Below are 16,768 nucleotides of genomic sequence, written 5' to 3'. Positions count from 1 at the left end.
TCTGCAGTGCAGATCACATTTCCAATATTGTGAGTTTATATACTATCATATATACATAGCTGCACTTATTCTGTGCACAGAAGCACAATCAACTCATGATATGGTGGCAACAGATTTAAACACACTTAACTGAGCACAAAAATCAGTCGTTATCTCTGTTTCAGAGACAGTTTTTTGTTTCCTCTTTACAAGGAAACGGCAACATCTCATACTAACCATGAGAGGTTTGGCTTCAGTTACAAACGAAAACAGATCTTTGTCAGAGGAAGTGATGGTTTTGACCAGATGTGATATTGGGCTGTTACATTAGTAACTAACCTGCAGCAAAAAAACACACACACTCACTCTGAAGTGGTGAGAGCAGAAGACAACATGGACGAGCTCGGTAAGACAACTGTCTGTCATGTTTAACGCTGCTGATCATCCTCAGAGGGATCAGTGGACGGATTGTTAGATGTAGAGTGACTATTGTAATTCTAAAACTTAAAGTGTAAGGTGCTATGATTTCAAATTGATCGTATAAAAAGATGACAGTGCTTCTCAGTATGTATTCTGTGACTCACACTAAGTACAGTACAAGCAGCCTGTAGGATATACTGTATGTTTAAATGTAATTCAGTGTGATATTATTTGAATAATTCTTTTTTTTTTACATTGTGTTGTTAATAAGTGTTGCTTTAGCTTAGTTAATTTAAGACAAAAATGTGCTTCACTGATCATCACACCATACAACTCCTATCTTGCAAGATAAAACAGTTTGATTTAATTTTGCATCTCTGAAAATAAATTATAGGATGTGCAGATTTTTCTGAGGTGTAGAGACATGGGAAGACATAACGATCACTTGTCGAACACAACGGTGCTAAAAGCTACACACTTATTCTTGTCTAACCGCTGTGTTGTCTACTTCAACAGAAAGACATTATTCATACTCATATCTTCCCATTTTCTTAGATGTGTGGGCTGACATTGTGTGAAGGAGAGAGTTGATTCTTGCAACATTATTACAAGTTTCACTTCTGCAACGTCATCATCACTTCCTGAGGAAGCTGACTTGCATGAAGCAACCTCAAACTAATCTGCTAGCACCTTTTTATCTGCACATCGAGATGCACTCTGTGTCACTCAACAGGAAACATTTAACACCAAACATATTATACACATCCTCTGGTTTAACATTTAACACCCGGAAAGTGCAATCGATGTGTTTTAGTGGCTGTGTTGTGTAAATATATGTCCGCATATGTATTTATGTTTATACGTGTGGTTAGAAGATTTATTAACACATATGCTGCTACAGATTTGCTGTTGGAGGAGCTGGCCCTGAACACAGGAGGTTCAGAGAGTGTCAGTGAGAACAAGAGCGCTGATCCAGCTGCTGGGGAGGTGAAGACAAACCCAAAAAATACAAACTTACACTGCACCATAACTATCTCAACTATGTCTTTTTCGGTTGTAGTCACACTTGAGATATATTGTCGACTAACCAAGTTAAAATCTGCAATTAGGAACTTCGTATGATTGATAAAGTTGTAATCTTGATACTTCAATCACAAGAGCTCCAGTATATTCTGGTTGTGTGTCCGCAGGGTACAGCTCCAGTTTATGCAGGAGTCAACAAGAAAGAAAAAGGCCCAGTCTGCTCAAATGTGTACAGGTGAAGCACATGCTTGAAGCTCTTGTTGACCCGATTCACATTATCATTGTGTAAACTATGTAAAGGAAAACAGAGAATTACTTAAAATGTGTTGCACACTATACAGTATGTTGTAATTATAAGGTCATCTTAGTGTACGCAGCAATTGTAGTGTACACTTTGAGCTTAATTTTCTACCAGACTTTTTGACAGATCTCACCCCAGAAATATTGCAAATCATATTAGATCACTAGTATTTCTCGATCTCTGTATGGCCTCTGTGTAGATTTGTATTATTAGTACTGTTTTCTGAGTTTTCCTAAAGCTCATGGCACCACATTATGCTCTTGTAAAACAAAACAGAGGACCTCCGATTATGTTCAGAGACATACTTTTTCCTCAATAGGAATCTGTACAGTAATCATAGGGTAGTTAATGTTCTTGGAGATTGATTCAATTAAATTAAATAAGAATTTGAGATGTTACACTCTCTAATTTCCTCCTCTCTCTCTCTGGGTTTAGTGATCTGCCAGCTCCTGTGGCAGCTTCCCCAAGCCCTGACTCACCCACTAAGGAGCTGGACGCTATCTTGCAGGATATGATGGGTCTGGGACAGGGGGTCAGTACTGTGTCTGCAAGTGCATGTCTCAGAATAACTGAATTTTGTCATTATTGATATACACTCACCGGCCACTTCATTATGTACACCTTACTAGTACTGGGTTGGATCCCCTTTTTAATTCTTTGTGACATGGATTCAACAAGGTGCTGGAAACATTCCTCAGCGATTTTGGTCCATATTGACATGATAGCATCACACAGTTGCTGCTGATTTGTCAGCTGCACATCCATGATGTGAATCTTCCGTTCCGCCACATCCCAAAGGTGCTCTATTGGACTGAGATCTGATGGCTGTGGAGGCCATTGGAGTACAGTGAACTCATTGACGTGTTCAAGAAACCGGTTTGAGATGATCTGAGCTTTGTGACATGGTGTGTTATCCTGCTGGAAGTAGCCATCAGAAGAAATTCTGACCCTACCATCTGAATGTGGCAGCAGAAATCAAGACTCATCAGACCAGGCAACGTTTTTCCAGTCTTCTATTGTCCAGTTTTGGTGAGCCTGTGTGAACTGTAGCCTCAGTTTCCTGTTGTTAGCTGACAGGAGTGGCACCTGGTGTGGTCTTCTGCTGCTGTAGCCCATCTGCTTCAAGGTTCAACGTGTTGTTGGTTCAGAGATGGTCTTCTGCAGACCTTGGTTGGAACCAGTGGTTATTTGAGCTACTGTTGCCTTTCTATCATCTTGAACCAGTCTGACCATTCTCCTCTGACCTCTGACCTCTGGCATCAACAAGGCATTTTCACCCAGAGAACTGCTGCTCACTGGATATTTTCTCTTTGTCGGACCATCCTCTGTAAACCCTAGAGATGGTTGTGTGTGAAAATCCCAGTAGACCAGCAGGTTCTGAAATACTCAGACCAACAACCATGCCACGTTCAAAGTCACTTAAATCCCCTTTCTTCCACATTCTGATGCTCAGTTTGAACTTCAGCAGGTTGTCTTCACCATGTCTACATGCCTAAATGCATTGAGTTGCTGCCATGTGATTGGCTGATTGGTTATTTGTGCTGATGAGCTGTTGAACAGGTGTACCTAATAAAGTGGCAAGCGAGTGTATTTTGGTGTATTAAAAGATCCTTCACAGCAAAGTTTTCTTTCTAGTCCATATGAAGTAGTGATGAATATGGTAAGAGTGCATAATGGATGTGCAGTGAGGAATTTTCCAAACATGAGTGAAGTTAATCAGGTTGAACAGCAGAGGGCAGCATCATACTAATGTCAAAACTGCACAGCTTCAAGTAGCAGAATACAAGTATTACCAAGCACTGACTTAAGAAATACATTTATAAAATATATACCTAAATACAACAGATATTTGTGCTCCATCATTTAGGACTCAGCGTCTTCACCGACCCCACCACCACTCACGCAGAAGAAGTCTGTGAAGAGGCAAACAGAAGGCGGGAAACAGGAGAGCGAGGACAGCAGCAGCAGCAGCAGCACAGCAGGCTCAGATGCAAAGGCCTCGACCACAAGCAGGAAAACAGATACTATAGATGACCTGCTAGGAGGGCTGAGCTCTGACTTGGAGAAGATTGGCGTACGCACCACAGCGAAGGGCCACTGTGCTTCCTGCAACAAGTGCATTGTGGGAAAGGTACAATAAGTCACAGCGTTTAAATCTATATATTTTTAGAATTAGAAATCTGCATAAAGACGGACACACAGGACAAAAAATGTCTATTGTTTTTCTTGTGTAGATGATCACGGCGCTGGGTGAAGTGTGGCACCCTGAGCACTTTGTGTGTATGGTGTGTAAGATGGAGCTGAGCACCACAGGTTTCTTTGAAAGGGACGGACAGCCGTACTGTGATAAAGACTACCAAGAGCTCTTCTCTCCTCGCTGTGCCTACTGTAAGGGGCCCATTACAAAGGTGAGAAAACTAAATATATATATATATTTTTGTTTTCATTTTTTTTTTGTTAATTACATGTTGACGATGTAAAACGAAATATTTCTAACTATTGAGAACACCTATCATGTTCTTAAATGTCACATTTGCCTTTGTTTTCTGATCTATCCTCTGATTTGTTTTATATTAGGGACTGTTTGTTATTTATAGAGGTGGTGCAAAACGGGGGAGGCACTTTAAATAATTCTTTAAGCACTGGGGAGGAAGTTGTGTTCTTTAATCTAGCTTATTGGACAATCATTCAGCATTAAATGATCGAATTTTGCATTTATTTCAAACACCCTGACACCCTTCAACTTCAAGATTTTGTTTTAAAAGTTTTAACCTATGATCATCAGAGGTTAAGTTTTTAGCTCATTGCACTGACTCCAATCAGGAGCATTTCAATCAGGAGAGACAGAAGAATGAAGTAAAGATAATATTTAACGTAGAGTATGAGTGTACAGATTTACAGATAATTTTTGCTGATTAAATTTTGGGGTTTGGACACCAGAGGGAGATATTTTGTGGTCGAGGGACATCTGAGTGGCAGCAAGATAAATCCTACCATGGAGTTCAGACACTCGTGGAGGTGGTGGCTGATGACTCTGAGGCTGCTGAGGCAGATGAGACTGATGAATCTGTAAAGACTAGGTGGTGATGGGGAGGTGGAGGGCGTGCACGACTGCAGCAAGAAAGAACTACTGCAGAGAAAGAACCATATTCAGCTGATGACTCAACAGACAGACAATGACTCCTTGAGATAATGAGTGAGCACGTGCGCAAGGAGTGAATGGCAGGGTGAGAAAGAAACTTACTGTCTGAGCATGAACAGTATTGTCTTCCTTACTAAACATTCGCCAGAGCTTCACTTGGTGAGACTGCACAAAAATATGGTTATTTATGGTGGAGGGAAGGTCATGCATTTCCCCCCAGTTACTGAGAGAGGCTCAAGGATAAACACTTACAGCTCTAAGGAGGGTCGTGATGAAAACAGAAAAAAAAAGTCACACCCCAGCCACCCCAATCTGCTAATAAATAAGGCACAGTCCCTTAGTTCCATTTATTTAAACAATATTTTTATGAAGACTGGATGATGACATACAGTAGCATGTAGTTAATTTTTCTAGACATATCCCACATGTCATTCTAATAAATAAGACACAAAACCATATTGGGATTTTGCAGTCTGGGCTTATGCAGCAGACCAAAGTCATTAATCAGAAAACTAATGCAACCTCTCCAATGATTCACTTTATGTGGTTCATGATCCACATTGCTGTGCTTCCTCACATCTGAACATATGAGATGAGACAAACCTTACAAATCCTTAAAGGAAGTAAAAGCATGATGTAATATTTCTACGTCTGGCTGGTTTACCAGAACATCCTGACAGCTCTGGACCAGACCTGGCACCCCGACCACTTCTTCTGTACACACTGCGGAGGCCTGTTTGGAGCTGACGGTGAGAAGCTTGTGCATTCACTTCTCTTCACTGGAAATGACAACTTGAGCAGAAAAGTTGGAAATCATTTTATGTATTATCACTCAGGATGTGTATCTTGTACCTGTCCCAGGTTTCCTAGAAAAGGATGGGAAGCCATATTGTTGCAAGGACTTCTACAACCTCTTCTCTCCCAAGTGCTCAGGCTGTGGGGAATCAGTCAGAGCGAACTACCTGACTGCAGCCAATGGCACCTGGCATCCAGAGTGCTTCGTCTGCGCAGTGAGCCTCTTACCTCAGACCACACACGCAGCTCTGGCTTACGTACAAGCCTGGGAATAAATGAGAAAGATACCCACAAATTTGCTTTATTTGCAACATTTTGACCACAAGGCTGATGAAAACCGTATGCCTGATGAATACGTTGCGGTTGAAATGATGCAAATAAATCAAGGAAACCATATTCCTCAGTGTGGGTATCTTTTACATCCACTTCAAACCTACTTCTGTATGCAGCATCTGGTCAAAAACGGTTCAGTGTGCAGCTTTATGTCTGCTGTTACTCGGCTGTGAGCAATTGTTAAATCTAAAATGCTCTCAGTAGAGATGCTCTGACATGAGGTAGCAACTTTTCATATTTTATGGCCCCTAAAGAAAATCATTCTTGACTGAAAATACAGTGCTGTAAACCTGAAATACATAAAATACACTGCTCTTAAAACCTACCGCTCAAAATTACATCAATACAATTGAGATAAAAACATCACATAAAACATGGAATACATCCAACTATGACCACCTCACCCAGTCATTACTGCGGTTATATCATTACCATCACAACCAGCATCGCACCGTTAGCACAGAACCTAAACATTGTTTTGCATGAAGCAGTCATTATCAGCGAGGTCAGGGTTTTACCCGGCCTACATCTAACTCCAGAGTTCAGGAGGTCAAACCCTCCATCAGGAGGATGAAGTGGACACTTGAAAAGTGGCCGAGCCTTTTTAATCAACCTCCTGCTGAAAATAAATCTGGTAGTTTATTAAATGTAGCACCTGTGAATTTGCTGCAGCCTGGTCTCATCAACAGTAGAGAAATTCTCATAACACGTTACCACAAAATCACCAAAAGTTGAGGTTACTCTTTTTTTTTTTGTCATCAAAAGTCCACCTTTAATTACAAGAGACACAATCGCCCAAAGCATATGAATTAGATTGTAGTCTGTATAAGCTGGTGTAAAATCATCATCCATATATCTATAGTTTTAAGAAACAGTTCAACACTGACCTTTCTCACTGTGAACATTTCGACTTGTTAAACACAGGTGTTACTAAAGTCATGAATGGATTGTTCCATTAGGGCGTTCCTGTGCCAGGGCTCTGGTGTTGTGCACATTGGCACACTGTCATGGCTTACAGGCACATGTAAATGGAACAGAGCCATCGCCAATGTTTTGAGTCACACCTGTGCTTTTACTGCTATGACCAGTGCTGGAGGAAGTATTCAGATCCTCTACTTAAAGAGGAACACCGTCTTAATTGAGAATTCCAATATGTTATTTCCATGGCCTTGGGAAGTTAAATAAATATTTGTGAACATGAGCTACTCTCTCTCACAGCCAGAAACCAGAGTAAAAGTCAAATTAAAGTCAAGTAGAGTAAAATTTAAATTTGTGACGTCACAGGGTAAAAAGTGAGAAGCTGCTCCATAGATAATAAACAGGAGACTGATTTTGTCGACCTGTAAAATGTTTGTTTTCCTCTTTATACCCAAATGAGCTTTATACTATTATAGTGTTCTCAGTTGTGAAACAAACATTGCTCTCAGTGCCATCTACAACATCTTTCCCAATTCATTGTCTAAGGAGCAGCTCCAGACTTTACACCATGTTACATCACAATGTGAGTTTTAGCACTCTAGTTTTTGGATTTGGGAGCAAGTTGTTAATGTTTACTAAGATTTTTGGACTTAGTCTTGGTCTTAGACCGTAGGAATAACATCTATAAATTTTAAAATGGGTGTAGCTCCCCTTTGAAGCTTTAAAACCTGGAGTGACATCACTTGTCATGTGCTGTTGTGACGCCTTTCACAAGTATTTAAACTTTTCAATCCTGAGCACATTAGTGTAACTTCTTTCAAAAACATGGGGATAAAAGGCAACTTGGTAAGAAATGTTCCACAAATTGAAAAAAATATAGATTTAGATGTATTTATTTTTAAAAAAGCTAGGGAAAACTATATTTATAATAATGATAATTATATATTTAAACTTATGTTACACAATTATAATTTTGAAGCTCTTTTTCCAGGTCATTTCCATGTTTGTTCGTTTGTTTTTAACTTTATTTTCTATCATTAATTTTCTTGTTTTTAAATTTCTCTTTTCACTAATTTTTGCTCAGGTTTCAAATGGGTAAAGTAAAAGTTCCAGTACCAGACTGTAAAAATACTCAGATACTGATAAAAGCCCTGCACTGACACTGTTATTTCAGTAAAAGTAGCTAAGGACAATGAGGAAAATGTATTAAGTATTAAAAGTAAAACTACGCAACACAGAAAATATTTAAAATGAAAAGCACATGTCTGAGAATTTGGAACAATAAAATGTTTTTGCATGAAAAATAACTTAAACAATTATCTAAACAGGTGCCAATTAATGTTCTAATCAATCCACTTTTTCAGGTGTATCTTTATATGGTTTGTGTCCAACAAAATCTTAATTTGTGAAGTAACTATTAGCAAAAGTTATCAGATAATAGTAATGAAGTAAAACGTGCAACATTTCCTTTGGAAGTTCGGTGGAGTAAAAGTAGAGAGTGGCAAGAGATTAAAATACTCATGTAAAGTAAAAGCACCTCAAATTTTGCCAAAGTAGAGGAACTGATTAAGTGTTCTAAGTTAGATTCCACCACTGGCTATGACAAGTCAAAATGTCTGCCAGGAGAAACTACATGAAACATCTCTACAGACCAATTTAGTTTATGTTATTACTAAGGGATAATACCTGACAAGTTGTACCGTCCATGTTTTTAATGGGTGATATGGAGGCAACAAATCAACCGTCGCAAATGGTACAACAGGTTTTAGTCACCTTAGAGGCATGACTCTAGCACCACATTCCCATCAGCCTCAGCTGCACTGTGAGTTTAGTGCTACGTATCAAATGTTTCCATGCTAACACACTAAAACAACACACAACAACATTCTATCATTATCACTGTGAGCGTGTTTAACATCCTGATGTGAACATTTAAGCGCAGCCTCACAGAGCTGCTGCAGCTGCAGACTCCGACTCTTGTTAATGAACTGTTGATAGAAACATAGCCGCAACACTGCTTGAGTTTTCTCTTCATAGCATATTAAAGGTCATATTTGTCACATTAAATTCACATTTTTTAGAAGTTACATTATAATTGCATGGTGAAACAATTGTGAGCGAGGTCTAATTAATATGAAATTACAAAGTTTCCCTTGTTAGTCAGCCAAGGAAACTCTGACATCCAACAGAGTCAGCTGCCAAACGGCAGCCACTGACTTTACGAACCCATTAAAATCACATTATCATTGCTATGATATCCACATTTGCCCTTTTTGCTCATCTTATATGTGTGAACTAGCAGCAAGATACAGCCTGAGAATGCTTTTTCTGCAGCCAACTTTCAAAAACAGTCCCTGCTTCAGTCTCCTGTCTCTTTTTGTCCTTCCTCCTCACTTTGCCTCTCTTCTGCTCTTCTTCTCCAGGACTGTCTGAAGCCCTTCGCTGATGGCTGCTTCATGGAGTTGGACGGTCGACCCCTCTGCTCACAGCACTTCCACTCGCGGCAGGGCACTCTGTGCGGTGGCTGTGGTGAGCCCATCACAGGCCGCTGCATCTCTGCACTCGATCGCAAGTTTCACCCCGAGCACTTTGTGTGTGCCTTCTGTCTGCGGCAGCTCCACCATGGCATCTTCAAGGAGCAGAAAGGGAAGCCATACTGCGCAGCTTGTTTCAACAAACTTTTTGTGTGAGACACACAGTGCATGACATACAAATGATATATCGCTGTCATTATTAAGATTATAATTTCCCCGTGCGTTGAGTGTATTTGCATTGGTACAGATGAGCAATTAAAGTTATTAGTTTTAGTGCTTCATAGCCAACTGTGGTGCCTAACATTTTTATGAATTACAAATGAAGAGTGTGTGACGTAAATGATTAACAGATTATGTAAAAATATGGAGTGAAAATGCCCACATTGTAATATAATTAATGACATGGTTGTAAAACACAAGGAAAATACCTATTTCCCATGATAAAAACACTGAAGAAACGTTTTACACATGTGAACCTTGGATGGATCTAAAAGGTGTGTTGCTGACACTTGGGCTGAATTATATGGGATTTCATACATCATGATCACATAAAATGTATAAATGGAGAAAGAAAAACACAGAAGTGCAGTTTTGATCCGTGGTTTCCATTAAGCTATCCTCAGTTCGCCATAAGACTTGGCAGTCTGGAGATACTCTCTGGCAGTATGGAGCAGTTTGTCAAGGGGCTTGTCTATGTGGCCTGATAGCTTGTATTGGCAGTGACTGGCATGGAATCGGCGTGCCAACCTAAGTTTCCTCTTACTCTGACTTACCATTTGGCCCCTGGCATGCATGGGATTCAAACAACCTCTTCATTCTCCACACAGACTCCTTTATAGACGCCTATGGAAGATTAATGACGGAGGTGAGGTGAACAAAGGTGGTTTCAGACGGGGCTCCCTCGCATCGCTGCATCTCTTCAGCAGCTTGCTTTGACTGTTGAGGGATGGATCAGCCACAAAGTGTTTCAGAGTAAATTTATTTCTGGGGATGCACCTTGCATGTCTGGGCCCATTTATTTTGTTGCCTGACATTCTTTTCTTCACTCCCACTGATAACTAATACTCTGGATGATATGTCAAGATGAGATACTTACAGCACAGTTAGGATGTGGAAGGAAATGTTTGAGCTATTTAAATGTGAGGTTGTGTTGTCCGTCCTGCAGAATTACATTGGGAAAAAAATCAATGGGTGTGTTCCGAATCGTATACTTTTTCTTTTTTACTTTTAGTAGGTCTTGCAGCTGCCCTTAAAAAGTATGCACTGTTGCATGCAGTATGCACATGATTGGAACATATACTTTCTCATAACATTACGCATTGAACTTTGACCCTCTTGTGTTTATATCTGTTACCTTGGAGATAAAACAAATTAACTTTTGAATCCTTACAGAGTTGTTGGGGGTCACATGTGAGTCAAGCCGACTCACATGTGACCCCCAACAACTCTGAAACTAAGAGCTCACATGTGACCTCAACCCACACAGAGTTTAAAATCTGTGAGTCTGCATTAGTCCGTCAGAACTGAAGACGCTTCTTGGATGAGAGGTAAAACGTCTTTAAGAAACTCAAGCAAGTCCAGCATATACGTCATGAAGAGGTTAACCCACCTGTGCCCAGAGACTTTATTTTGTATCCTAAATTATAATGAAATATCTGTCTGTCTGTCTGTATATATATATGTATATATATATATATATATATACATATACATACACACACATACATATATATGTGTGTGTGTGTGTGTATGTATATGTATATATATATATATATATATATATATATACATACATATACATACACACACACACACACATATATATGTATATATATACATATATATATATATATATATATATATATATATGTATATATATATATATATATATATATATATACATATAGATAGATAGATAGATAGATAGATAGATAGATATGTAAATATAAAACAGTATATGCCTGAAGACTAAATATAGTATGATAAGAAAAACTCAAAAATACAAACCAGTGGAAACTAGGAAATCAATAATAAAAGCAATGCTATAGAAAACTAAGTTAAAAATGAAGTAAGTGGATTGAGAGATAGTGGCTACGTCAGTGTATCCAACTACTTTCTAGTTTAAAGCAGTTTTGTAAAGCACTGAACACATAGAAATAAACTTCAAAATAATAAAGGAAACCAAACTTCACTTTCTCAGAATTCTACAGAGCTGAATAGAGTGAGACTTCTTGCCAATATCAAACGCTGTCTTATCTCCAGATGAACACTGGCTACTTTTTGTCGGCCCCGCAGGCAGTTTTCTTCAGCTTTTCTTCAGGCCACTTAGATGTGCTGTGTGAAGTTAGTGTGCGAGTGGGAACGGAGGCGGGCATTAATCATGCTGTCATCACTGTCAGACCAGGCCTCTCACAGTCTCTACAGAGTATGGACCTTGCATCATGGAAGGAGTGTGAACGTATCGTGTTTAGTCAAAATCCAAGATCGTTAAGTGTTTAATGATCTGAAGGCCTTTTTCCCAGATTCCTACTGAACTCAAAGACACACTGTAACGTTAAATGTTAAATACGTTTAAAAACACCCGAGAGATCTGCATTTTGTGTTTAAAGACACAAGAGAAAGTGCACTTTGCAGCATTAACCATATGTAGAACAACATCAACTTGGATCTGACATGAGACCTTTGCACATGAATGGACCTACCGGACACGAGCACAGGGGCTCAGGGTGTCAGGGGCCTCACTGGCCTTCACTTGCAAAATATCACAAGTCAAATTAACATGTACTGACCGGGAAGAGACTCTAAATGACCTCAAAGAGACACAAAAAGGCCACAAAGAGATGCAAAGGACAAGCTAAGAGACACAAAACAACCACAAGGAGTCACAATATGATCACAACGTGACACAAAACAACCAAAAAATACACAAAATGACTTCAAAGAAACAAAGACGACAACAAAAAGTGACCACAGAGACACAAAGCCACAAAAAGATGCATTATGACTACAAAGAGATGCAAAACCCCCACAAAGTGTCTCACTCCTATGTAGGAGACGTGGTGGGGCCCTTTGCATATCTGTGCCCAGGGGCCCATTGTTTTATAATCAGCCCACTCATTTGCAAGTGACACATTTGCAAAAATTTGCATCGTCACATGACTTGAGGGGCGATTATGTTCATTCTAGTATTAAAAATGTGTCTTCATGCACCATTCACTGTCACAGCTACATGCTATTATGAGTGGACTGGTTTTATGAGTGGCAGGTGTTGTTTAAAGCTTGCTTTCCTGCATCTGAAAGCTGTAAACTAGCGGATAGCTTAAATTTAGATGACTGAAAAACCTCAGATGCACATGTGAACACTCACCCTAGCTGTCGAGTGTGTTTACTTAAATACAGACAACACCAAAGCTTGGTAAAGCGTTGAGTAGAAAACAAAAATATGATGCGAGGAAAGAACTTCTGGCATTCACAGAAAAAATATAAGTGTTATCGTATGGCTGAGTGAATGGGGAGGAAAAGGGCTCTCTGGCACGTAGTAAAAATGAGAAAACATGAAATGTGAGCGGGGGTCTTTTTAAAAGGGTGGCGAATAAAGGGCCGTCTGTGGAAAGCAGAGAGAGTGTAACTCAGGTGACATTTACAGCAGTGAAACAGAGTACGAACGGTCTGGGAGTGCACTGGGCCATGAGATGGCAGCTAGAGCTCAATGGGGGAGGGGAAGGGAGTGAGGCATATATTGGGACATAATGGATACTGGTGATGAGGGAGGCAGGGTGAGGAGGGCAGGGGTTGAAGAGTGTAGTTGTGAGAGTTATCCCTGCGTGAGACTGAAACCCAACACTTACCTCTTCTCCTGTAAAATGGCTGTGTCCCCTCGGCCACCTCTGATGGGGACGGTGGAGCTGCCTGTTCAGACTCATTCAGCTCTGCTGTGGGTCACACCCGGCTGGAGCTGCCCTACCCTGTAAACCCAGCAGTACACATCAGCTTTGAACCCATAACTGTCGGATAGGTCTTAGGTACAGACTCACTCATTAATCAGTACATTCAAGTGTAGGTTCACATCTATGGGAACACCAGCTAGAGACAACCTCTGTTGCAAATCGGTCCTGACGATGTGAAATCACAGCTCCTGTTGGTGCAGTAAAACATGGACGGATCAGATTACTGAAACATCATTACGAGGCATGTCCAGGTACTGATGAACTTAACAGGTCACTGCATCTATTAGGAGCATAAGTGAATGCAGATACATAACTCTGACATTAACACAGTGCTCTACAGAGGAGAAAATGGCTGTTGTGAATTTGTCACAAATTATTTAAAAAAAAAGATATGTACTCATCATTTTCACAGTTTCATCACTATGCAGTGATCCCATCAGGTCAGTTAGCAAAACATGACTGTGTTTAGAAGACATGCAGTTCATCTTCACTACCAGTACAAAAATATTACCTGAGTGTACAGTGAACGAATGTTTCTAATCCGGTCCACAAAAAGTACCACAGGTCCTTGACCCAAACAAAGATGGCAAACTGGATAAGTAATGCCAACCATGCATTGTTGACAGAACAGGAAAACCTCCTGTTCTTCTAATTTAGGAACATTCACGCATTTTTCCAAGATGGTTACCCCCACTGCTAGCCGTATAGTCATTTTCAAGAGGCTCAATTCTTTGCAGTGTTATTTGGAGCAGTTCAGGGTTGTAGCTCTTGAGATCAGCCTTGGTCTTGAAACTGTTCTGAACACCACTTTTTGAAGGTCTCGGTCTCCTCTCTGATTCAACCACATTTTACTCGGTCTTGTCTCAGTTTCAGTAAAAGAAGACTCAGGATTTTATTTCAGTATGGTCAAGACAACAACCGCGGGGTTATCACTAAACTGCCTGTGAAAAAAAGGGGTGTTGAATAGAGATGATTACATTGATTTTAGCTAGGAAGTGTTTGTATTTGTTGGCTCACAGAAAACAAAGGAAAATCCCCAGGCATAAAACTCACCTCAACAATGCCTTTTGATCATTTTATCAAGACTTTTCCCATGATACACTTATATAAATTCAATTCAGGTCAACTCAGTTCAATTGAACAGAACTTTATTTACCCCAAAGGAAATTCTTGTGCTAGAGAATGCTTCAAATGACAGTAACACTAAGTACAGTAACCACAATTTTAAAGATTCACAACAGGGTCAGGGTCACTCACTGGGCCAAGATTTTAGAACAATAGAGTATTAAATATCTGGCAAAATATACAAATACACAAGACAGAAGTGTTTACAAGGAGCAGAGGCAAAAAACAGTGCCTAATAAAGTAACAATAGGAATATGATAAGTACAAGAGTTACTGAAAATGAACTAAAATGGTGGGAAAAAAAACAGACTGCTTCTGATAATCAATGTTATATTGAATATAATATAACAATGAGAAGTAGTATTGCACATGAAAGAGAGAAAGAATGATATTGCACTACATTGGCAAGTGAATATGATACTTAAGAATATTATATTATAAATAATACACATGATGTTGTGAAAAATACTGACCAAGAAACTGAACAGTAGTACATAAATACACACATATATAGAGTATGACAATAAATGAGGCGAATGCAGAGGAATCTTTACTTGTTTTCTGTGGATGTTTTTTGTAGGAATGTGGATCTTCCTTCTTTCTTGTGCCTATGGTTTGCATGTTCCTCATTTTACTGTAAGTGTGTCCTGCAGTGTGGGACACGCACTGGTCTTGATCTTTGTCTTGACTTGGTCTCAATCTCTGAAGGTCTTGGTCATGACTTATTCTCGTTTAAGGTTGTCTTGAACTCCGGATCTGTTTGTTAAGTAAAACGAGATTAAACCAAATACTGTAAAGCTCCTTTAAAATTAGCTGAACGAACTATATAAGTATTATTATTGTTATTATTTAACTTCATTTAGAGAGAACTATTTGGCACAGTGGGTTTGCAGCCATTTTGCAAACAAAATTTTTCCTTTATTTATTTATTTCTGGAGACCTTTGTAGTTCTTTCCCCTAAGTGGAAAAATGTTGCTGTCAGTAATTCCTTTCATCTCCCAGTCAGAATTACAACTAGGAGACTGACGTAAATGGTATTGTGGTCTGTGAACTGTATGATGTGAACTAGTGATTAGCACCTGTCATTCCTGGTAGTCATCTTTGTTTGTATTGTGATTTTTTTAGGATCAGTGCGTCTTTAAAAACACGGTGACTTAATTGTCATAACTGCATTTAACAACTGTTAGTGCTCCAATGTAGCAAAAGTTCATGTAATATAGCTAACGAATAAGTGTTACGCACTTAGTGTTAAGTTATTTTGGTTAGGTTTAGACAAGTTAGTTTAGTTAGGTTTAGGAAAAGAAACATGGTGAAAATGTACCTTAAAATAATTCAAAGTTCACTTGATTTTACACAATCCCAAACACCGGTCTCCTGGAGGAAGTCCTGTGCTGTTTGACCAATCCACCACCTCAACCTGCCACCTTACACAGACTTTCAGACTTTATACTACTTCCTTCTTTACTCCTGTCAGTGCATTGGTCATGTGATTGCAGCCTGATTAAGTGGGTTACTGGCTCATGATTATATGGGTCATATATGTCTAGTGGTGCATTACTCTTCATAGGTATACGTACAAACAGTGCATGAGAACAGCCTGAATGTTAGACAGGAAGTTATGTGGAAAATGATTAATTCCAACGTGTTTGCTGAATTTAAGCTACTCCATCACATTTTGAGAAACTGTCACACCCTCTCATCCTGAACCTGAACAGCAGTCAGCTGGCAGAGTCGAGACCACAAGGTTACTGCAACTTGAACAACCAGAAAATCAAAACATTATGTAAAGAGCTAAAGCCGTCTGAGCTGAAAAAAGACCTGGTGTGTCCATCACTACGGGCCAAACAAGCACATGCAAATCTCAGTAAGCTTTGAGAAACTGTTCAGAGGGCAAAGTCTTCAGCGAAATAAAGTGCGTCTGTGTGAGAGTTCAAATGAATGTGTTTTTAACAGCAGAGGAAAAGTGACAACTTCAACACCTCAGTAATTACTTCCACACAGAGAGAAGTCGAGCTGCAGCACAGCTCCACTTTTGGGTGTGTTGATTTTGGCCTTCTGCTGATGCTGGGTGCAGGTATCACACCTGATTCATGACTAGCTCCTCTGTCCAAATGGAACTTCTTGTTGTCCTTGGCCGAACACTGAGTGCTCCTTGCTATCTCACACTCTCAAACGCACCAGTAGGCGTATGAATGTGCACACACACACACAAACCCAACAAACTTGTAAATACTATTTGTGGATTTTCTAT

General features: G+C 39.7%; 1 protein-coding gene across 1 annotated transcript; it reads left to right on the top strand.

Annotated features, from left to right (window-relative positions):
• The first annotated feature begins 205 nt into the window (after positions 1-205).
• lpxn (leupaxin) lies at positions 206-10,581 on the top strand. The gene is made up of 9 exons (XM_049588823.1): positions 206-385; positions 1,301-1,386; positions 1,590-1,657; positions 2,159-2,255; positions 3,591-3,854; positions 3,958-4,131; positions 5,533-5,614; positions 5,727-5,875; positions 9,335-10,581. The coding sequence occupies exons 1-9, from the start codon at positions 373-375 to the stop codon at positions 9,599-9,601; spliced, it is 1,200 nt and encodes a 399-aa protein (XP_049444780.1). The 5' UTR covers positions 206-372; the 3' UTR covers positions 9,602-10,581.
• Positions 10,582-16,768: the final 6,187 nt, after the last annotated feature.

This window comes from Epinephelus fuscoguttatus, linkage group LG10, assembly GCF_011397635.1.
Source record: "Epinephelus fuscoguttatus linkage group LG10, E.fuscoguttatus.final_Chr_v1".
In the NCBI taxonomy this organism is placed as follows: Eukaryota; Metazoa; Chordata; class Actinopteri; order Perciformes; family Serranidae; genus Epinephelus; species Epinephelus fuscoguttatus.
This window is presented reverse-complemented; position numbering and strand designations above follow the sequence as displayed.

Bases quoted from the DNA above. Each gene is read 5' to 3' on its own strand.
- lpxn (XM_049588823.1), top strand. The intron at 1,387-1,589 runs GTGAAGACAAAC...GTGTGTCCGCAG, and splicing joins CTGATCCAGCTGCTGGGGAG to GGTACAGCTCCAGTTTATGC. The intron at 5,615-5,726 runs GTGAGAAGCTTG...TACCTGTCCCAG, and splicing joins AGGCCTGTTTGGAGCTGACG to GTTTCCTAGAAAAGGATGGG.